Here is a 22,743-nt window from a genome sequence, read left to right as displayed (position 1 = left end):
TTGGATAATGTTTTCCCTACTGAATTGATTTTGTTTTGTTCTTTTGTAACCTGTAAGATTACTTTACATTAAAATATTATTGTATTCTGACACAGGTGTGGAGTGGTTAGTACTCTCACCTGACAACAAGGAAATCATGGTTTATTTTTGTGCTTTCTGTGTGGAGCTTGCATAATACCCCTGTGCATGTATGTGTTCTTCCAACAGTTATTTATAAAATGACGCCACATCTAAAGACATTAGGTATGTTTAAGGAGAAGCACAGGGATGTAGCGATTAGCACTCACAGCAGAAATGTGCAGCGGCTTTTCTATGTTAAGTTTGCATCTTCTTTCTATGGAGGGTTTTCTCCCGTGCAGTGTCAGTTAGAAAAAGAGTCCAGCTCTCCAGCAGCGACTCCACCTCGAATAAAGGTATTGGAAAAAGATAGATGGGTTTTTTTTTTTTGTTCAAGTCCATGGTTTCTTTACTTTTCAATACGACCCCCCAAAAAAGTGAGAAACCTTTTATAGCGCTCGTAAAGAAAATACTTGAAAATGGAAAATATCAGTCACTGTTATTTGAGGATATTTGAAGTTTAAAGAAACTCTTTCGTGCGCCATTTATAATGTATGATCAAACTGACCGGTATCATCCATATTTTTGAATTGTTACATCATAACTTCCTTAAACTACCAACTTCCCACCACAACTTTTTATGAGCATGAGGTGAATGTGGATTCAACTTTACAATTATAAGAAATTGGATAAAAATACACATAATCTTCAATCACATAAATGTCATTTTTGTTAAACCATCCTTGTTGACAAGATTGGATGACTTTATGACGCCTGTCCGCCATATTATTAAAAATATAATTCAAAACACTTCATATTTATGACATCACCTCTTAAACTGAACGAGAACTGGAGTTTAAATACTGCCGCATAAACCAAATTTCTGCAGATTTTAAATATTGAATCCAAGCTAATAAAGTTCAGTTAACACCAAAACTCTGAGCATCACCAAAGCGATTTGCGTCATCCTTTAATTAAAATCTAATGGGTCTGTTGGTGTTGTAACTTTGATTATGATCTGTGTCAGACCAGCGGTGACCAGGAGCCATAATGAGTCCCTCTGGGGGGGTGCGGCTGGTCTGGTTGGGCCTGAGACCCACCTGTCTGTCCCCGGGAGCTTTGGTTGCCACTGGACACTAGCTGGATGCAGAGGAGGAGGAAACCCCAGTGTAATGGCTGTGTCATCATCATCATCATCATCATCCTCAACTCGCCTGTGAAAGGAAAGTAAGGAATCATGTGAAGTGTTTTCTGTGAACCATGTTGCCATTGAGTGAATTAACGCGCCCTATCAAATGTCAACCCTCGGCGTGTTTTCTCAATCATTAATCTCATCCAGCTTGAGCAACGACAGATGAAGAAAAGCTGATGAAAGCCTGTTCGTGTGAAGGAAAGTGGGACCTTGCTCTTCTTTTCCTGAGTCATTTTATCCTTTCGGCTTGTGAACATCTGCGTGCCGGGCTAAACTCTCTACCAAAACAAGCCGGACTCCAGATGAGTCACGGACAAACGCAGACATATCACTTCAAATTGCGGCAGTAAATTCTCCAAAGGAAATGGCAACAGATTGTAAAACCTCATTGCACTGCTTTGACTTTGAGGCGTTTTCATTCATCGCTTCACCCTTTGTCTGTAAAGTTTACGAGTGCAACTATTATTGTAATTGCTCCTCCATCCAATAAGCACTTTCTCAGTTGTTTACTCCATAAAACTGCTTTCTTTTTTTTTTTTAATGGTTCTCTCACAGAGAAGAGATCAAAAATAAGTTAACAAAGTCTATGACACAGTGGTCCTTGTTTTTAAAAGGCTGGGGGAAAAAAGCACTGCAATTAATCAGAAACTGGGATAGTAGTCTGCTATTTATCAATACTTTTACAATATTCAAACACATTTTCATGATGATAAATAGTTTGCTATTAAATGACACAACTCGTATTCATGACATTTCCTTTATTTTTAATTATTTTTGCTCTTTTAAGTGAAAATAATGTGTAACATAGGTCTGCAGAAGAGCCTGATTTAGTTAATCAGGCATCAATGTTTGTACTACATTGTCAGTGTCCCTAAAACTTAAAGAAAAAAAATAGGATTAAATAGAAATAAATACTTTAAAAGCTTATAAAGGTGACATTGGAATCAAACTTACATAGCTTGAAAGTATTACACAAATATTAACACCAACTATCATACATTATTAAAACAAAATATATATTTTATCTAAAATGAATCTATTCCTCATTACTGATCAAATCTAAGCATTAAAAGTGATAATCAAGTGGCAATAAACAAATAATTAATGTTTTGTGTTCAAATCTGTGTTTTAAAACTGATTTAATTGCAATTTTTTTGTGTCATTCAGTCACTTACTTTGAGCTCAGGTCATGGATGTGCATGATAAACCACGGCTAAATCCTCCATCAGTCTCACACTGTACTGCCGCAGCAAAAAGATAGGAAAGTTGAAAACAAATCCACTTTGTTCCTGAAGTTTTCAGCCTGAAATGAGAGGGAAAAAGGGAAAAAAGTGTCGCCTCGGTGCTCCTGCTGATTACCAGTCAACACATCTCCCTGCTCCTTCACAGCTCAGCTGCTCTCCAGGGAGTTTCTGCACACTTTCCTTACATTTCAGCTTCGAGATGCCATGTGAGAGATATGTTGTGGGAACGCGGTGCGGGACGAGTCTGTCAGCTTCCCCCCCGTCAGGAAAATTAAAGCTCAATCAAGACAGAAACCATCTGTCTCCTGGACAATATGTGGCCACTGGCCACTTTCATTAGTGCCATAAGAAGCTTAAAGTGAGTATTGAGTTGCTGTCACACAGTGGATAAACTGCATCAGGAGGCCCAGACCTCTGGCCTGCTCTCTAAACACCTTTTTTTTTTTTTCTTCTTTTCTTTTTACGATTTTCTCCTGAGAAACAAACGGAAAGCTGTTTTATTCACGCTGCCAATATGCCAAGCAGTAACATTCACACGCACTTGGTGTTGACATGTCCTTTGGGTGCACTACATTGATTTACATTCATTTCCTGCAGACTACTTTCCTAATCCTGACCCTAATTCTGTGTAACTTCAACCACCCGTCCATCGTCTGTACTGCTTTATCCAGTTCGGGATCACGAGGTGCTGGAGTTGGCAGGCTGCACCTCAAACAGGTCACGGGTCCATCCCGGGAAAACACAGAGACAGACAAATAGACACTCATTCACACCTACAGCGAAGGGTTGAACAGTGAAGCTCTGCACAAGACTCAAACTCACATTCCCTCACTAGAACACAATCCACTTCACTACTGGGTGCCTTAACCTCTAAAATGGGTCATATTATCCAGCATTTCAAAACTTTCACTTGGGTCTTGTTGGTCCAAAAACATTGTAGTCAACGTTTATTGCCCCAAATCCAGCTTTTCCTCCATTTGAATATTGGATCACATGAGCTTCATTCAGAATCTGCTGCGTCTGTGTGAGCTGGACTGGCTCCGCCCATCTTGGGAAGAGGAGGAAGTACTTCGTCTTATGGTGCCATGCGCCAGAGCAGAGCTGCCTAATTGTGGGAGGAGTCAAAAGGAGGACCTACCTTGATTGGGATTGGTTAAACTCCTGATGACACCATATAGGGTTTGATTTCCTGATTGAGTTAAAAAAAATTGACATAAGCCAGGGAGAGAGATGACGGACTTTCTTCACTTCTGGGGCGTCATTCGATTATTACTGTTGGAAAACCATTAGAAAGTGAATTTGGCATAATATGATCCCTTTAAACATGTGTTTTAGTAAAAAGTTTTGAATTTCCTTATGGAGACTTGAGATATTATGAGACAACCTCAATGTGCGAGGGAGTAAACACCAACCGACAAACACACACATTCTCTGCGTCTTCTTGTTTTTCAGGGATAATTAGATTGACTTAAATTTATTTCCTTCAGACTTTTTTGTAACCATCTTCCTCATTCTGCGTCTTACCCCAACTTAACCAAGACACGTGTAAAGACGTCTTCACCTAAAAAGTGTCTGCCGAGAACCTTAAAACCCCTCACAATATGATTTATGTCCTCAGAAGGACAAGTCCCCATAATATGAACATGTAAAGAGATGCAGGCGCCCACAACAATTATAAATTTACATTTTATACACACACAGACAACTGAACACTATTCAGCTTTGGAGTTCTGCAAAACATTGTCAGACTTGCAGTCTTTTAATGAATAATATTCAAAACCAAATGTCAAACTGGAAAAAAACTAAACAAAACATCCAATTAAGCCTTGCTGGAAAATTTTTAAAACTTTTTTTTTTTTTTAATATGCCATAGCTATTTACAACAACTGAGATGGATAACAGCACATGTTCAGCATAGATTGGCATTAATACTGTAAACAACTCTCATATTCCTCATTTAATCCATTCAGACTGTTTGTACACGAATTACTGTGGTCATATAGAAGCCATGATTTGAAGTGTCATTCACTAATATGCATTAACTCTCCAAATGTGCAGGTTGGTGATTGTCACATGAATACAACAGTACAAGAGAATCTCAAATTAATCCTCATCCGGTTTCATCCTAAATGTGGGGTCATGAGTTATCGGGGCCTTGGAACCTGCCGACAGATTGTGGGAAAAGCAAGTTTAAAATCTTTATCACACTGTGAACTTTAGAAATCAAAGCAGACACCAGTTTGTTTTGAGTATCAGAAATCATATTTCTGATATTCATCGCGTTTGTGTTTTGGCCGCTGCCTACCGAGACGGCCTCAGTGGATTACGTAATCTGTATACCGGATTTCTTTCTGCTCTTCTACATACAAAATCCTTCCTGAACCATTCTTCTGGGTTTTGGGTCCGGAACCAAATGTATACAGAAGAGCTTTCCGAACCTGCCAACATGTTTGTACTTAAGGTTACAAGGGTATTACGATCTTCTAAAATGACTGCATGAGATTTGAAATAATCAACTTAACAGAACTAGAAAATGCTTCAACGATTTCTTAGGGACAAGATCTTCAACACTTTCCTGTGAGATTTCACATTGAATCAATAAATTCCTGTGGACTTAAGCAACTCCCACCCATTCAAGCCACGAGAGATTTAAACTTGTTTACGGTCTAATTGGTTTGATTAAGAAGAAGCAGATTTTTCCCGTCGGCTTGAATAACCGAGAAACAACATGGATTTCAAACGTCATACTCTCACTGCAGGTGCCCCAGCGGAGGGGCCAGTGTTATTAGATTTCGCTGTGCCTTGCTGTTTGAATTTGCAGTTTATTAAAACATTTTGAATGTATTATCTTGGAACACACATCACGGCTACCTGTGAGACTTTATGTCACGGATAAATGAATATAGAACATAAAGTTATCCTGTTGTAGAGCGATCCTTCCTTTATCCAACTCGGACAGATTTTAACCCACTATGGATGATTACGAAATGCATGGGTTTTTTTTTGGGGGGGGGGGGGTGAAAACCGCATGCACACACAGAGGAAACATGCAAAGTGCACAGAAAATCCCTCAAACCTCGATTGAAAGTGGAGGATTTTATCACTGTGAGAAGACGGTGTTCACCTCTACACCACTGTGAGGTTTCCCGCCTTGTTGTTCGTACATGAAAGAAATGACAAGACTGTGAAAGAGGCATCTGTTTGGTAATTCTTCAGCGTATAGTGCACAATATTATCTGATTGAACTCACTACATTATATGCCAACACGAAACAAAATGCACAAATAAGTAAACGTCACTAATAGAAAAACTGAAAAAAAAAAAAAAAAAAAAGATTAAATGTTTCATACAGCGACCAGTCATGTCCGCCCCCCCCCGCCCCACCCCAGAAGAGAGGCCTCACTCTTCATATTTACATCGTCATGATGTCAAATGTGCAACTGCGACGTCACAGTGAGCCTGTGGCGCAGCGTCCAGTTTGCGTTCAGATGCCTCAGTGCTGTTTTGCTTTTTGTTATTTGTTCCTGACAGAGGCTCAAGCTGTGAAGTTGAGCTTGAAGAGGACCGTCTGGGGTGTGGTGACGTCGGCTACAGCGAGTTCCTGTCCGTCCGACAATCCCAGCTCTGCAACAAGAAGAGAGAAAAAAAACAAAACTCTTTTACATGTTTTGTTTGGCACCGTGGAGACAGATCGTATTTACGAAGCGGCCCATCGTCTTCTTCTCACCTTTTAAAGTTTTACAGAGGTTTGGTCGGGTCCGTTCCTCGATGGATTTAACAGACTGAGACAACAACAACAACAAGAAAAATAAATACATAAAGCGATCACCATTTAAGTAACGGCAGCAAATTACCTTGCAGAGATATCTGTACGGTTGAATTTATCACCTGCAAGTACAGCGTCTTGTTCTTCCCTTCCAGAGTTGTGGTGATGGCCGGCGATTTCATTTGTCTGGAAAATTAATAAGAGGCAATCTCGATGTGATGGTTGCTTTTTTTTTTTTTTTTTAAATCTGTGAGGCTCACTGTGAAGCGTGTCTGAGTACTCACAGCGAGGCGTTCTCTGTCAGGTACTCCAAGACCTCCTGTAATTTGGCAGAAGGAGGGAACTGGAGGTCCTGAGGCACCTGGCTACACGCTGAGCAGTTTTCCTGTCAGTCAAAAAGGTTTCAGATTACACCTCGCGTCACGCGTGCAGAGAAAATGTGCGACTACAGCATCGCACCAACCTTCCGCTCGGCTTCGAAAGTGTAGGTGTACAGTCCATCCACGTCGTTGAAGACCAGGTAATTGTTTAAGGGAATATAGGCGCTGGAAAGTGCACGAGAGAATTATTTTTATTCCACAAATCAAACTGGCAGGAGCCTCGAGTGAGAGATTGTGCGCACTGATGCGTTGGTGCAACCTACCTGGTGGCAATTTTAAAAACTTCCAGAGCGCACGCAGCTGAGAGGAAGACAAGCAAAAATAACTAATGTTGGATTAATTGTTAAAAGGAACACGTTGAGTGGATTTATTTTGCTTTTACGGCCGGACAACGACTGAGTGATTCTCCACCTTTTCCCTCGACAATCTTCACTTTCAACAACCTGTCAGTGCCTCGGGATTACTGTGATCACGGTGCACGTTTGGTGCCGAGAAGCTCATGTTGCAAATGTGGCACACGCTGTGTTTGGATGATCGTGCTGCAAAAGTGCTGGATTCCACTGGACTGACTTTGATACAAAAGCTGTAAAGCTCCATTTCTCTGCTTCCAGGAAGCTTTTCCAATTTCTCTACACATCATGAACACCTGGGAATTATAGTCATCACAAGCAGGCATGCCAAATCACGTTATGACCAACTTCGAATTTCTCATGAGAGAGGAAAAAAAAAAAAAAAGTAAAAAAGGCCAATATGAAATTGAAACTGCGACCGCGTCTCTTTTCAGACTTCTGTTGACAAAAGCCTCTCGCTTCTGGGACTGAAGAACTTCTGCAGAAATCAGCATCTACGTTTCACTGGAATTGACTTCAAATAGCTTGAAAGTAAATATTACTTCACATGCTTTCAGGTACAGAATAGAAGAGAAATAATTTATAAACCCAGAGCGAAGTTCTTTAACTGATCGAGGTGCCTGCCGTATGTAAGCTGAAAGGTGCTCTATCCATTCATTTGGAGCAGTTTGGAGTTCAGAGTCTTGCTCAAGGACACTTCGGCACGTTGAAGCTTCCATGTTGCATCACTAAAGGCACTGTGGCACCTTCTTCTGGTTCGCAGTCAAAAATAACTCAAACAAAGTCATTAACTTAAGTCATTCCATTGAACTGTTTTCACTTGCAGAGATGTCTTCCACACTGTTATTGATCAGCATTGTTGATGTTTTGGTCTTTTTGAATGTCAACTAATGAAACTGATCCATGCAGCTATATTTATCTTCAAAATGCAGTTGGTATTATATTACATTCACATGGTGCGGGCTCATAGCAAGAAGAGGCAAGCCGAAGATCATGCTTGAAGGTGGATCAGTAACTCTTAAATTGTCCTGGGTTTGAAAGTGTGTGTGTGATGGATTGTCTCCTTGTGTTGATCCCACAACTGTAATTGGAATAAAGTGTGTATAGAAGATGGGCTGATGGATGGAAAGACTTTGAATAAAAGACTCGGAGTCAAAACAGGAGTGGTTACTAAAAAAAAAATGATGATGCCCAACAAGAGTAAGTGAGTGGGACGTTTTGTTGTGAAGACTGGCTTTTACAGTCAGTGTAAAGTGCAAAAGTGCTGCACGGGAACTGGTGTTCTGACAGTAAAAGCAGGTGGTTTACCCAGTCATCCATTGGTCTTTTCACACATTTTATGAATACACAACAGCTCTGGGAAGAAACCTCAAAACCATTTCTTGAATCATACCAGCAATAACAGCATTAGTCGACGCCACAGCAGGAATAATCCTCTTCACAACTCCTGTGCAAACAAAGAGAAGAAAAAAAAGAGAAAAGGAGATGTGAGTTCAGTTTCAACACAGCACCACAGAGAGCTGTGAGATTTGGCGAAAACTTCAGTTTCACAGGGTTTACCTTGAGTGAGTCTGTACGTCACTCCTGTGATTTTAAACTCTGCAGCTCTTTCCTGGGATCGATCGAACACCCACTGGATGTGCTCCGGATTGTCTCCGTCTAAACTCGTCTCTGACAGAGAACAACACCTCGATAATGAAAAGCTCCTCTACCACAGCGGAGGGAGGAGTTGTGATTACTGGTGACGAGTCGATAAAGACGGGACTATTTCAGGATACCTCCAAACGGCTTCTCTTTGGGCCACTGTAGGATTTGGGCATATTCAACGCAGTGTTCCGGTAACCTCGGCATCGACGCGATGGTGCACATGGGGAAGTTGATCTGTGGAAGATTTAGTTCAATTGAACGTTATGCAGATGCATTTAAACGAGAACTAGAGGCCAGTTATTGGCTCTGCGTAACCGAGACAACCTAAAGACCAAGATAGTGACAATAAAATTAACATTTGCAGTTTAAATGATCAAGTCTGACCATAAAACACATTTCCCCAGTGAGCTGCCTCCTCTATCCCGACAGGCTCTTTTTCCTGTTCAATTCGATAGTTTTCACTTTTATTATACTTCTGGGATCAATACGGGCTGACTTGGGGTGACGGCGGGGTACAGCTCAGACAGATCGTTAGTCCATCACAGTTCAAACACGGAGACAATCACACTTAAGGACGATTCAGGACGCCTTCACACCGGCCACACTCAAGTCAACCTAGTGGAGTTTGAGGTTGGCTGAACGAGACTAAAGGCGGGGGTCCGATGAGGTTGAAACTGGAGTAGCTGGAGCAAACAGGCAAACTCCACACAGAATAGCCAGAATGCGAACCGCGACGTCACTGTGACATCACAGCGTGTGCATCACAGACACTTTACCACAAAAAAAAAGGAGCTCAACAGTAAATAATAGTTTACATTTTTTTTTTTTTTTTTTTTAACTATTCTGTGGTACCTGTGGTGGGTACAGCTCCAGTGTGCAGTCGATACACGCGGTCATGCCGGGTAGAATGACTCGAGCATTTCCTTTGAACCCCTCTGTGCCTCCATCGATGAGGGGGATGATGGAGCTGGGATCCAGGATGCCGTCTTCATAGCTCAGGAGAGAGATCTGGGAAAGATTAATAACAATCGTAACTCGCCTTATGTTCACTTACTTTGTTTTGTACGTTTGAGTAAAGCGTCAACGCGCGTCAATAAAAGACAACACCGGAAAGCATTCCTACCAGCATCCCGTTCATCCAACGTCGGGCGATGATGGAGTCCAGTCCACAGACGATGATGTGAAACTCTGCAAAAGGGAGGACAATTTTATGATGAGTCGGGTGTTTCTACGGTAAATATTCCTGATATCTGGCACCATTTGGAAGGAAACACACTCACGCCTGTAAAAAGACTCATCAAAATCTTGGATCTTCTTAAAGTGACTGTGTTTTATAGATAATTAAGAAAACAGAGCAAGAATATTTGATACATTTCAGATCAGATTTACCAGTTTTGTGTGTTTTTTTTTTGTTTTTTTGAAGTGAACAGAAAAGGATACGGGACAACTTTACATCCGGGAACACGACCGTTGATGAAATCAGCTGCCACATCTGCCTTTGGTCGACCAACATCTTTGGGCCTAAATGGATAAATAAACAAATATACAGATATTTGTTCACAGGCTAATTTTATCACTGTAAGAGATATCCGGCCAGAGTCAAAGAGTTTTACCACCGATTTTTCTAAATCAAAGAAAAATGAAAAACTGCAAAGAATAAAGATCAAATACATTTTGAATGTGTCTCGTGTTGAATTCCAGCCAAAGCTAGAACTCTGGAGACAGTACCGACCTGAAAAGAAACTGCCTGTTGAGGTTGGAGACATCAATAGTGTCCATGTCAACCACATGAATGAGGCGAAACCCGGAAAGTGCCTGAGGGGAGAAAGGAAAAAAAGACAACGTGACAAAATATCCAACCTGGTAGAAACTGTGCACTTTTATTCACTTTACAAAGAATGAGGAACCTTTGTGCAACATAGATAAAAGAGTTGAATACCAGATTTTTAAGAAGCTCGCACCCGAGCCCTCCCGCACCAATGACCAGTATCTTGCATGTCTCCAACAGAAACTGCAAAGACTGACATGAAAAGGCAGTACGAGGGTTAAATGAGTGCTGAAAAGAGAACACAAGCGTCCCTTTAATCTGACGGTGATACGAGTATCATTCAAAAATGTTTCTGCATCACCTCGGTGCTCGATTCAAAGTCAGGATGGGTGAATGGGCCGGGTCTCTCCAGAAACTTCCTCACATGGTTCCACCGGCCGTCCCAGTCGCAGCCACCGTCCCTGTGTCCGGCATCTACAGCCATTCTGCGCACAAGACACGCCAACATACACCAACCTTATAGTCTGACTCCGTTCACAACAAAACAACAATAAACTGCTTTTTTTTAAGTTTAGTTTAGATACGCCACTGTTTGCAAGAAGCTCCTTTCTTCAAGAAATGATTAAAAGAAGCCGTTTTTCGCAGGCGTTTTTATTTAAGGAGTCATTTGTTTTATGTTCTTCTTCTTCACGTCCTGCATTACTTTGACTGGGAAAATCTTTTAATAAGTGTTCACTGCACATTACATCATGACTTATTTTCAAAGTGGGTCACGCCAACAAACGAGTATTGAGACATTTACAATTAGAACAGTAATTAAAACAAAATAGGTTAAAAACTAATTAAAGGCATGCAAAAAATATGAGCTGAAATGCTGTGTAATTGTTCAGTCTTAGATGTTTGTGTTCTGTTTTGTTTACATTGATATAGAGATTTGTTAAGGGCATTCCCTTTATTTCATTGAATGTTTTTAGCACTGACGAGGAGAACTGTCGAAATGTTTTGTTGGAGTGTGCATTGACAAAGATTTATTGTCAAAGTGAAATAATGCAGTTCTAAATAAGAGTTAAGACAATGCTTTATTAAAGAAGATGCTCCAAACGGCAGTTCTAGAGGTTTTTTTTTTATGTCTTACAGTGTTCGCAGTTGTTGCATAGTCCTGTCACTGCGATGAAGATGTGTACCCCAATTCCTTTACCAACAATGCAGATCCATGTCTGAAATCCCTTTCTGGCATGACAGTGAGTCTCACCTATATTATGTTTGTAGCCAATAATCACAATTGCATGTTTTTTTCTATATTGTTGCACCTTGAACTGACGAAATAAATGTTAATAGAATTTGAAAGTAGACATGTATTTACTCTTAGGCATACAAAATGTCACGCATGTCCAAGAGCCCATGTTGTTTAAAGGATGTTTTGCAGCCACATGTATATATCATATGCATACATATATAACATATTTGACTGTCGTGTTCTTCATTCCCGACAATGATTTTACAGCACTAGTCCGTTTGTATGAAATCAATATGAACTACATTGAATGTGTATTTTAAGTTTTCTGGTATTTTCTAGGTTTTAGACCCCCTCTTAGAATTAGTGTGTTGCGTTTAAGGGACACAGATATCACGTTAATATCTTAGTCATGTCAGATTTCCGTCGTTAAGCACGACCATAACACCGCAGCTGCAGTCTGCACGGTATATACGTTACGTAAACGTAATACGTGGTGAGTCGGGGTATCTTATAATAACAGCTCGCCGGCTCCCCGAGGCTGGCTCTGGATAAAAAAATGTTTGTTTTTGTGTCTCCTGGCCCAGCAGTCGCTGCTCACTGTGCAACGCAAACCTGCTGCCAGTCAGAGACCTTCATTTAGCATTCGTCACTAACTTCTCAGTCAGGTCCTCTATTCGCCTTCTTTTCTTCTCCCTGGAAGAAAGGAATGACACGGGGTTTAAACGGGACATTGTGGGACCCCAACGCCGCGGTTTAACTGTAGTAATATGAGATTTTGCGTTCATTGAGACTTACGGCTCCTCGGCATCCGCCATACTTTCACGGTCCCATGTCCTCGATTCAGCGCGATGCGTTCACGAGCGTCGGAACTGCGAGACACACTGCGTCTGCACGACCCCGAGCACAGGAAGGGTTAAAAGAACAGGGGGAGGGATAGTACAATGAGAGGCACGGAAACCATGACAACCGCCACAAACACCAGATAAAATACAATGTTTGTATTATACACAGGAACATGACAAAACATTAAAAAAAAAAAAAAAATTATAAATAAAAATCTGCCATGTACACAAAACCTAACATACACACGAGCATGTAAGTTACATTACGTTTATTGCTCGTCTTGGGGAAATTATTTCTCTTTAACATCAGACATGCTTAGTGACAAACACACACAATATAATAGCATTTACAAACAATCCAACAAGCACATAATCACAAAACATGAACAAACGTACAAAAATATATTTTTTAAACAGCACAAAAAAAATAGTAAAAATGAGAAATATATTGACATACACATAAAAACATCATACTATAAAGAGGAAAACATGACATACAATATACACAGATAAACATGAAAGCCATTCACTTAAACATATAGTGTGAAGAATGTTACAATATGCAAAAAATTTAAGTTTACATGTAATAAAAAGACAGAAAATATTAGAACAAGTGCAGCAAAATATAGAGGCACATTGGAAGTATATTAATATATCCAGGAAGATGTCTACAGAGTATATCATTGATAACTGAGGCACAGTTTTAATTTTATTAATCATCGTCTCTTAGAAATGATTTAATTTTACTTTTGTTTAATTTGGATATTTTCATATACAAATATGGCTTTTACAGACGGCAAATGGAAGCGTCTCGACTAAGATCTCGCGAGAGGATGTAGTCTCGCGAGGTTTCCCGTCCTCCGGACTGTGACGTAATCCGCCGAACTGTCAGAATGTGACGCAGCGTGCGTCGGTTTGTTTGTATCCGTACCTGCCTGGTAACTTCATGAAGACATGGCAGCGAACATGGAGCTGGCGCCTCTCAGACCGTGGGACGATTTCTACCCCGGGACGGACCGCTTCGCCAAGCCGGAGTTCCGAGATTTGACCAAGTGGAACAACAGGGTGATCAGTAATCTCATGTACTACCAGACCAACTACTTCGCCGTGGCCCTGGTGGTGTTCCTCATCGTGGGGTGAGTCGTGGCAGCAGCAGCAGGCCAGCATCAGATTAATCAGCCCGCATACCTCTGATCCACACCCATCAGCAGACTATTTCTGTGCTGTGACTGTTCAAGCCCTTCTTCTTCTTTTTTATATATATATATATATATATATATATATATATATATATCATCTTTAACTCATGTACGTTTAAACCCTGTTTGACCTACAAGCTTTTATCCTAAACACACAGTTACTGTAACATTAAGAGATGTCATGGCTGTTTTAAAACATCCTGCCTTCCTTTGTGAAGGATCAGCCACAAGTCTCCACACAAATACCCACAAAATCAGCCCTGAGGGGATGACGAGTGTTGCTGCTCGTGCAATCTTAATATTTCCCTGTGTGATTTTGTTGATTTGTTTTACGCTTTGATTATATGATGACGAGGTAGTGGAAGAAGGGGAAAAAAAAAAGAAAAAAAAAAAAAGGAGATTCTAAGCTTGGCTGCAGGCTTCTCCACTCCCAGAGTTCACACCCTTCTGTTACCTATTGTTGCTACTGCCAGCAGGTTGTGCTGTTGGTGAAAAAAAATAAAAATAAATACTTGGTGCACCAGAATAAACGGTACATAAATGAAGAAAAAAGAAAAAGTTGATTGTTTGCCAGTCATTCGTACATTCTGAAGATAGTTTCAAGAATTTTAATTGTGTTAACGTTGGTATCTATTAAAAAAGTGAAGAAAAACATCAGATCTTGTGAAATATTCAGCCTAATGAGGCATAAGCGACACCGCAGGCTCATACACTCCCGGAATGTACGTCTTACAGCCAGCAGGTTGTGTTGTTTCAGAAAGAAAGTCAGATGTATCTTAAAAAAAAATTAAAAAAAATCAGTAACTTCATTATTTTGTCAGTTTTTTTTAAACACTCCTAACATCATAACTTAAAAGCTAAAATTATATTTAAAAAAAAAAAAATATATATATATATATATATATGGGACATTTCAGTCAATGCTCAATAAATCTAAAATACTGGAAAACGTCACTGTGGAAATGTAACTTTAACCTCTATGCTCAATATGTTCTTCGGATGTCTTCGTCTTCAGATTCCTGAATCCTTTTGGCATGTTCCTCGGAGGCACCGTTGTGGTTCTGGTCTTCATGGGATCGGTGTGGGCCGGAGAAAACCAGTCCATCGTCAAGAACTTCAAAAAGAAGAGTCCCACTCTGTTTGTCATTGTCGTGATGGTCACCAGTTACTTCCTGCTGTCGCTGTGCGGCGGCGTCATGGTCTTCATCTTTGGAATCACTTTCCCTTTGCTGTGTGAGTATCTGCATGACACACGCACATTATTTATTGAAACAGTCTTTAATTCTGTACCACTTTTCAGACATACAGAGACCGAGAGCCATACAATTGTATCTGGAGACCAGAATAGTTGTGCAAAACAAGTGAATTACAAATGGGTAGTAAAATTATACAATAGAATGTAACATATGGGTTTAAAACAAACAAAACACATCTTTTAAAATGCAGACTACAACAACAAAAATGGCAAAAACCAACAATCAGTAAACGCTATAAGAGATTCCCAGGTAAAGTTTCACAACCAAAGAGCCTGAACAGCAAAGATCTCCTGAAAAGTCCTTTTCGATGCCGCTCAAAGGAAACTCAGAGCTGCTCAGGCAATAAACAGACTCATAAGGAGTTATAACTTCTCGTAAATATGAAGGAGCCCTAACGGTTATGGATTTTTAAAATAAGCAATAAAATCTTCAAATCAATTTCAAAACCCCGCAAGGAGCCAGTTAAGCAGAGTGAGAAGCCTGGCAGCAGAATTTTGGATGACCTATAGTCTATTTGTGTTTATGTTTACCGACAGCAGAATAAAAGGAACTGCGGTAATCTGATGTTTAAGCTGCCGACGCATGAAATGCCTTTTCCAAATCAGCAAAGCTTAGAAATGATCTTTAAAATAAAAGTCTCAGTGGTGTAAAAATATTATAAGAAATGAAGAAAAAAAAAAGTTAAATAAAATACAAATTTCATTTTACAAATAATATATAATTGAGCACAAAGCAATAAGATAAAATGTCAAGTTTCCAAGCCTCATTGAAAAGGTAATTTATACATTTTCTGTTTTAAAAAAAAAATCAATATTAGCTGACCCTCTTTCATATTATCTCGGGGGTCTTGTAACATGATGGCTGAACAACTAGAGGAGCTGAGGAAATTTACAAGTTCATAAACTCAAAGCAGTTCTGACAAGCAGCGTGGTGTTCTATACTATTTTGTGCACTTTTACAATCTGCAGTGATCCAGTAGAGCAGCTCTCTATAATAAATTGTGACGGGTGTGATTGGGGTGTCAGAGTGTTTTAAAAACCTTTCTGCTGCTCAACACAGATCATATTGCAGATCTTAAGCAAACCTAAGTACGACCACATTTGTATGGGCAAAGATAGATATTACATAGATATTACACTTGTATGCAATGAAGAAGACAAGAGTGTGTATTCAGAATAACATCGGTTGGGGTTTTTTTTCTCAACGTTGATATTTTCTGATGAGAGACCACACATTTCTTTTCTTTTGCCTTGAAACCTTTCAATCAGTCGTCTTCTTTGCTCCACTGAAAGCGTTTCATTGTGTTTTACTGTGTGTGAGATTCATTTTCCTCCTGGGTTGTGCTGTACAATGCAAACAGTGGTGAGTCAGTCACTCTTTTTTTTTTTTTTTTTTTTATTTTTTTATTTATTTCATGGATGAGCAAGGTTTTCCGAACTCTCGCTCATTCTGACTCACAGTATGTGAAGTACTACTGATTAGTATTTACGCACGACACCGATCGAAGCATAAAGTCAGCATTGTGAGCTATACTGTGAACTTGGGTGGGTGGGGTGGGGGGGGATTCTGCTTTGCATCTATAAATACACTGAGATTCGGAGCGTCAGCAGAGTGGTTTGGATAATTGGTGGGTTGGATCGTCGGAGCAACTGTAGCCGCTCGAACATTGTGGCAGTTTGATCACATCCCAGCAGGCCGGCCCACCGCCGCCGCCGCCGCCGCCGCCACCACCAGTGTTGATGGGTTGCCATGGGCTGTTGATTCGGAGAGAACCGCATTTACTAGCTGATGTCATGCATTCAGTATCTGCTTAAAATGGAAATAAAAGATCTGCCCGTCCCTCCACCTGCTTCAAAGTCTTAGCAGCAGCCGTATCGCATTTTGTCTTTAAGAGAATTTCACACGCTTGAGGCGGAAAATGTGTTTGTTTGTTTGTTCTTGTGCTCGTTGATAAAAGGTTTGAAATTACTTGCCGTTGTGTTTCCCGCAGTAATCCTGATCCATGCCTCCCTGAGGCTGCGTAACATGAAGAACAGGCTCGAGAACAAGATGGAAGGTGTCGGGCTGAAGAAGACCCCGATGGGAATGATCATGGATCTCTTGGATCAGCAGGAGGAGAAAATAAACAAGATGCAAGATTTCATCGAAGGCAAACTAAAGGATTAAGGCTCCGGCCACAACTGTGCCAAGGGAAGTGGTGTCATACAGTGCAGATTCAAATCTTAGTAGCATTGCTCCATGTGTCCCTATTTTATACCCCCACTCCAAAACACATAAAGTTACTGATATCAGCATTCCCACCCCTCTTTTTTTCCCCCCACTTTGGTTTTAGAGCATATGTGTTCAGATAAACACAGGAACATATTATGAAATAGATAAGGAGATGGGTGATGTGTTAAAGATTTACCAAAGGTTTTGAGCATTCCTGTCTAAAATCGTCCCCCGAAGCATCATTTCCCCTTGTCGACTGTGCACTTTGTTTTCTCATTTAAAAAAAAAAAAACACAACTCACGACATCATTTCAGCAAACGTCTGGACAGAAAAGCTATTTGCAGGTATTTGATACCAGTTAAAATCGTTCCAGAAAAGAAATGATTTCCTTTTCAGTTCGCTACCTCAGAAGGAGCACGTGTTTCTCGGTTCTCACCAAGTAGACCCACAGTACCGACGTACCTACCTAACAGCCAGTGACACACTTTACTTAACAGCAATAATGGCCATCTTTTTAACGACAGGAGCTCTATGAAGACTCATCCGAGACCAATCTACTTGTAGTGTAGATGAGGTGTGTGTGTGTGTGTGTGTGTGTGTGTGGGATGGAGAATACTGGAGGGTAGCCGGAGTCAGACGGTCTGTGCGCACACTTCCTGTGTATCCCCCTTTGATCACAGCTATGCAAAACTGAAAAAAAAAATAAAAATGAATGGCAAGTGCAGCTTTATTGTTTGAATATACGCCATGTTATGTACACGTTTCTTGTTATTTTTAGTGTGTCTTTATTTTCGTAATATAGCATGCAGAAGTGTATAAAATGGCTGCTGGATGCAAAGTACTTAGTTTCTAACCAGACAAATGTATTGAAGTGTCACTTTTAAGAGGAGTAAATACTGGATTAGCCCCCCCACCCTCCCCACCCCATATCGCATCTCCTGCCCTTTACGAAAAGCCAAACTAAGTTTGTCAACTGCAATGTTAAGTGCTCATTTTGTATTCAGTTTTTTTTTGTTGTTTTTCTTCATCACACATGCACATTGATGGCAGGTGGTGCATGCTACCTTTCCCCAATGAGAGGTTGTTCATGTTTTATGGATGCTTCATTATGTATTCCTGACGTTTTTAATGTGACCTTTTCATTCACGAAAAGTAATGAACTGGAAGTAAAACATGTCTCTCCTCCACAAAAATAAAAATGAACTTGACTTATGTTGCAGTCTGCCTTGTTCTTTTATGTTGAATTTCAAGTTATGATTTCACAATAGTAATAAAAAAAAACAAAAAAAACTGGTGTGCTCTTAGAGAGAATCCGCGGAATGGTGTGGCGGTTGGCACTCTCAGCTCACGGTCAGGATGTTCCCAGTTTGCATGTTCTCCTCCTGCGTGCAAGTCTCTGTGTTTGATGTGTGTTATATTCAGCCTTCGCCCAGAGTCAGCTGGAATCGACTCTCGCCACAGTGGTGGTTGAAAGAGTGAAACTTATCTCAAATTGCGAGTAATCCTAAACTAAAAATGCTTTACAAACAATTTTGATGACTTAAACTTAAATGACCAAAAGAGCTGTTTTTTTGTTTTTTTTACCAACTTTCTTCCAAATGAAATGATTGATAAATTTGCCATCTAAACAGCTTAAGCAGCCCCGCCTCATATTAAAGTCTATTTCTAACCTCATTTGTGCTGTTTTAGTCTTTTTTTATTGTATTTCCCTCCACATAACAAACAAGTAAACCTGCATTGAAGGCAGTGAAAACAAATACCTGTCCACATTAAGTTAAACCTTCTGTTCTTGCTCTGTCTTTGGATTCATTACCAGATATGCCTTTGATATTGGTCGTTTCGATAAACTGTGAGACATGAATCCTTTCTTCAAGATTGTGTGAGATTCCATAAAATGTGTGGTTTATTTATGTAGTTTTGGGAAAACAACAGCAGATGAGGCGGTTCCAGAGCCACGGGGTGAAAGACATTGCTTCACACAAAGCATCATTATTGATGTTAAATGAACCCATTTATAATATATATTAAACTCTTTTATTTTTTTTAAACACACATTCCAGCAGCTCTCTAACAATTTGACGCAAAAACTAGTGAAAAATATTATCTGGTACATTTGGGTCTTATACAGGCTGAAGGTGATGTTAGATTTTAGATACACTGAAAAAAGTCCCAGGCAAAGAACGTAAGATTTTTTTATTTTTTTATAGCAAAATGCAACTATATGAGAATGTTGTGCCAAAGTTTTAATCCATAATCAAACAATCCAGCTCAGTATCCATCCATTTCTAGCACACACAAAACAAAATTGTTGCACATAGTGGAAATGACAAAACACTCCTCTGTGAGATTAAAAGATAGCAAAAAAAAAAAGGAACACATTTCAATGTAAAGTCAGTATATGTGTGTTTAAATAACTTAACATCTAATTGTAATAACTTTATAAATATTGCAACATAAACAGTAAAACAGCTACAAGTCAATATTTTATTTTAAGTGCAGCGGCATCGCAGTTCGGCCGTACGGCCTGATGCACCGTCGCTGTGCGTTGAGTAATACCAGTCACGTGGAGAAAAAAACATTCAGCTTGAAGCGAAGTCTATCACAGCAGATCTGTTTCGTCTGATTCCAGCCCTTTGGGGAGCGGCACCTGCAAGCAGCAGCAGACGGCAGAGTTCAGCTCAGCTCATGAAGTTTTAGATCATTTCACGTCGCCCTAAAACACTGTTTACACACGTCACGTGGGATCAATGCTTTTCCCACACAAACTCAACACTGATTGAAAAATCATGCTGTTTTGTACTCACAGATTTGAGACAGGCCACGTTGCTCTTCTTGATCTCGTCCAGGAGCTGGTCGCGAGGCGTGGGGTCGATCTTCGGAGGCACTCGTCGGCGAGGGATGGGCTTCAGAGTCTTTATCATGTCTTTCAAGTTGGGCTTTTCATCTCCCGTGTCGGCGTTGTCTGCCGCCTTCACTTTGGGCGTCTTTCTCAGCTGGAAACTCGGCTTCTGTCCTCTCCTGTCCTCCCTCGGGTCAATGTCCAGAAACGGATCTCGTTTCTTGGGGGTCCTCTTCAGCTGGACATTCTTCAAGGGGTTCTGCGTCGCTTCTGTGTTGCTCGGCTGGTTCGTCGCCGCGGGCTTTTTGGGGGTTTTGTTGAGCTTGCGCTGCTTTTGCGGTTCTGGATGCTCGGTTTGATTGTGTGTTTGAGCTGAAGCCTTCACGTCCGCGGACGGCGGGATGAGTCCGTGCTCCTGTAGCAGCTCTAGCGGCGGCAGGTATCCCAACATCTGGAGCAAACCAGGAGGCAGATTCAGGCTGTCTTCATACATCTGCATCAGCTCCCGCTGCTCCTTCAGCTGCTGCTGCTTCTGCTCCTCCTTCCTCTGCTGCCTCTGGTGGTCCAGGTTCCTGGTCAGGATGTTGGTCACCACCATCCTGGGGCCCGGGAGCTCAAAGTGGTAGCCCAGCTTCAGCAGCGTGTTGTTGGCCTTGAGCAGGCGGGAGATCTCCATCTCGGCGTGGTGGCCCAGCATGTGCCTCTGGTTGTGGAAGCGCAGCTCAGTGAGGGTCTCGTTGAACTGGAGGCATCGGATGATGGCGACGATGCCTTTGCCAGTGATGAAGTTGGACTCGATGTTCAGAGTGGTGATGCTGCGGTTCTCCCGGAGCATGTTGGCCAGGTTATAAGCAATGTTTTCATCCACCCCGGTGTTGGCTATGCTGAAGGTTTTCACGTGTTTATTCTTTTTCAAGGCGTTCACGTAGTCCAGGAGCATCTCTTTGGGAATGTTCTCGATGTTGTTGAGGTTCACCTCCGTGATGGAGGGGTTGTTGTTTCGGATCCTGTCGAGGGTCGACTCCAAGTTTGTCTCGTTTCCTGAAGGCCGTGATGTCATTTTCATAGTATTCAGTGTCAGCTTGGGAAGTTTTAACTTATTGATTTGTCTTTCCTCTTTTGGTTGCACCCAATCACTGACGTCCTTTGTCTCTGGCTGCTCTGGAGCTTTCTCTGGAGGCAAGCTGTTTGTGGGTGCATCTTTCTCTTTTTCTTCCTCGGTGTTGTGCTTTGGCGCTGCGGGCGTCTCTTCTGTCACCGGAGACGGCTGCCGGTCAGTTCTACCTTCACCCGGTACTTCGTCTGTGTTTTGCGGAGGCTGCAGAAGATTTTCAGTAACTACAGTTTTCACGGGCGGCTTCGTCTCTTCCTTCTCTTTCACCTCTACTATTTTGCTCTTTTCATCAACCTCATCAACTTCCTCAATTATCTCCTCAATTATCTCCTCTATGATTTCCTCTCCGTCTGTACAGTCTGCATCTTCTTCCTCAATCACTTCTTCAATCACTTCATAGACCTCGTATTTCCCGTCACCAGAGTTTTCTTCTGTTTCTTTCTTTTCTGCTTCTGTTCTCAAGGTTTTCTAACGGAAACAACAAATCAGAGCATTAACAATATATATGTGATCAAGACCTTTTGTTTTAGCTTTTTTTTGCTTCAATTAAATGTTTTGTTTTTCTAAGTTGACCTGTACATGTGGGCTTGAAAGTTCCTACCTCGCTGGGCAGCAGAGTCACGGGCACTCTCTCTTCTTCAAGCATTCGTTTAGACTCTTTCTCCCAATAGAGGTAATCGACCAGTGATCTGTGGTCGAATGACCCCGTCGGAGGTTTCTCTGTCTGATCCTTCTGCCTCTGTCCCACCGGCACAGTTTCATCCGGGGCGATCATCACATCCATTTCACTCTGGAGCTCCTGGATCTCCTCAGGTGAAAGCATTGCAAGGATCTCATCTTCGTCGATATCCTCCTCATTAAGATCCTCCAGGTCTCTATCGGTAGACATGTTTACGCTGTGATTTCTTGATTCTGTTGACTTCTAGAGGAAGGATAATTTCAGTCCAGTCTGTGACTCAGACGGAGCAAACTGGGAAGCCTCTGACTTTGACTTCTGACTCGGCCCCATGTGTGGTCTAAAATTAAACTCTGTCAACTTCATGGAAGATATTTCAGCGACACGCAGGGGGGACACATGCTCACATTCTATGTAGAGCCCCTCCTCCCAGCTGGTCGGGCCATCAGGATCTTTCAGGATGACAGTTGCTTCTGGCGAAAGATAAGTTCAGGATTGATGGCAGCAGGTGGATCGTTTTCACAGACACAGTTGGAGGTGTTAAAGCCTTGACTGCAAACAGAGCTCGTCCTCTCGGAGGCCCAAACTCTGAAGTGCCGCACCATAACACAGTACGGGCCAGAGGAGATGTTTACTTAGGGGAATAGATATTCATGGTTAGAAAAAAAAAAAGATGTATTATTTTTCTCTGTGTCTATTAACGGATCATAACTCAAACTATACTTTGATACCAAACTGAAGGGGGATTTCTGTTGAGGGGCTAAAAATACAAACTGTACATACTCAATAAGACAAGATAGATCCGACAAGGTATAAGACTACAGATCTAAAAATAAATAAATAAATAATTAATTAAATAAATAAATAAATAAATGTTCCTTTGGGAAATTAAATGTTATAAATAAAAAGTAAAAACAAAATTATAAGAATTATTTTAGCATGACACAATTTAATAGTGAGCTTA

The 22,743-nt window shown here is 41.0% G+C and overlaps 3 protein-coding genes across 4 annotated transcripts; 1 reads left to right on the top strand and 2 right to left on the bottom strand.

Moving 5' to 3' along the window:
- Positions 1–4,168: 4,168 nt before the first annotated feature.
- LOC308113053 (NEDD8-activating enzyme E1 catalytic subunit) lies at positions 4,169–13,674 on the bottom strand. Of its 2 annotated transcripts, XM_080468961.1 has the most exons (19): positions 13,415–13,674; positions 12,437–12,528; positions 12,296–12,334; positions 10,766–10,889; positions 10,576–10,656; positions 10,369–10,451; positions 10,077–10,157; positions 9,917–9,960; positions 9,760–9,824; positions 9,489–9,644; positions 8,768–8,870; positions 8,550–8,660; positions 8,383–8,436; positions 6,903–6,939; positions 6,723–6,804; positions 6,544–6,644; positions 6,382–6,445; positions 6,221–6,275; positions 4,169–6,117 (listed from the first exon to the last, which is right to left on the bottom strand). In XM_080468961.1, the coding sequence occupies exons 2-19, from the start codon at positions 12,454–12,456 to the stop codon at positions 6,029–6,031; spliced, it is 1,389 nt and encodes a 462-aa protein (XP_080325087.1). In that variant the 5' UTR covers positions 12,457–12,528; positions 13,415–13,674; the 3' UTR covers positions 4,169–6,028. The 2 variants fall into 2 exon arrangements, with proteins under 2 accessions (XP_080325087.1, XP_080325088.1); XM_080468962.1 differs by lacking the exon at positions 13,415–13,674 and having other exon boundaries at positions 4,211–6,117; positions 6,348–6,445.
- Positions 13,430–18,362, top strand: LOC308113061 (PRA1 family protein 3-like). The gene is made up of 3 exons (XM_080468974.1): positions 13,430–13,619; positions 14,698–14,915; positions 16,929–18,362. Exons 1-3 carry the CDS (start codon positions 13,438–13,440, stop codon positions 17,102–17,104), a joined length of 576 nt encoding a protein of 191 aa, XP_080325100.1. The 5' UTR covers positions 13,430–13,437; the 3' UTR covers positions 17,105–18,362.
- An 833-nt stretch (positions 18,363–19,195) lies between these two features.
- On the bottom strand, positions 19,196–22,137 carry lmod3 (leiomodin 3 (fetal)). The gene is made up of 3 exons (XM_080468958.1): positions 21,705–22,137; positions 19,955–21,571; positions 19,196–19,797 (listed from the first exon to the last, which is right to left on the bottom strand). The coding sequence occupies exons 1-3, from the start codon at positions 21,990–21,992 to the stop codon at positions 19,750–19,752; spliced, it is 1,953 nt and encodes a 650-aa protein (XP_080325084.1). The 5' UTR covers positions 21,993–22,137; the 3' UTR covers positions 19,196–19,749.
- Between the last annotated feature and the right edge of the window lie 606 nt (positions 22,138–22,743).

The sequence above is a fragment of the Lipophrys pholis genome, assembly GCF_963383615.2.
Source record: "Lipophrys pholis genome assembly, chromosome: 8".
Classification (NCBI taxonomy): Eukaryota; Metazoa; Chordata; class Actinopteri; order Blenniiformes; family Blenniidae; genus Lipophrys; species Lipophrys pholis.
This window is presented reverse-complemented; position numbering and strand designations above follow the sequence as displayed.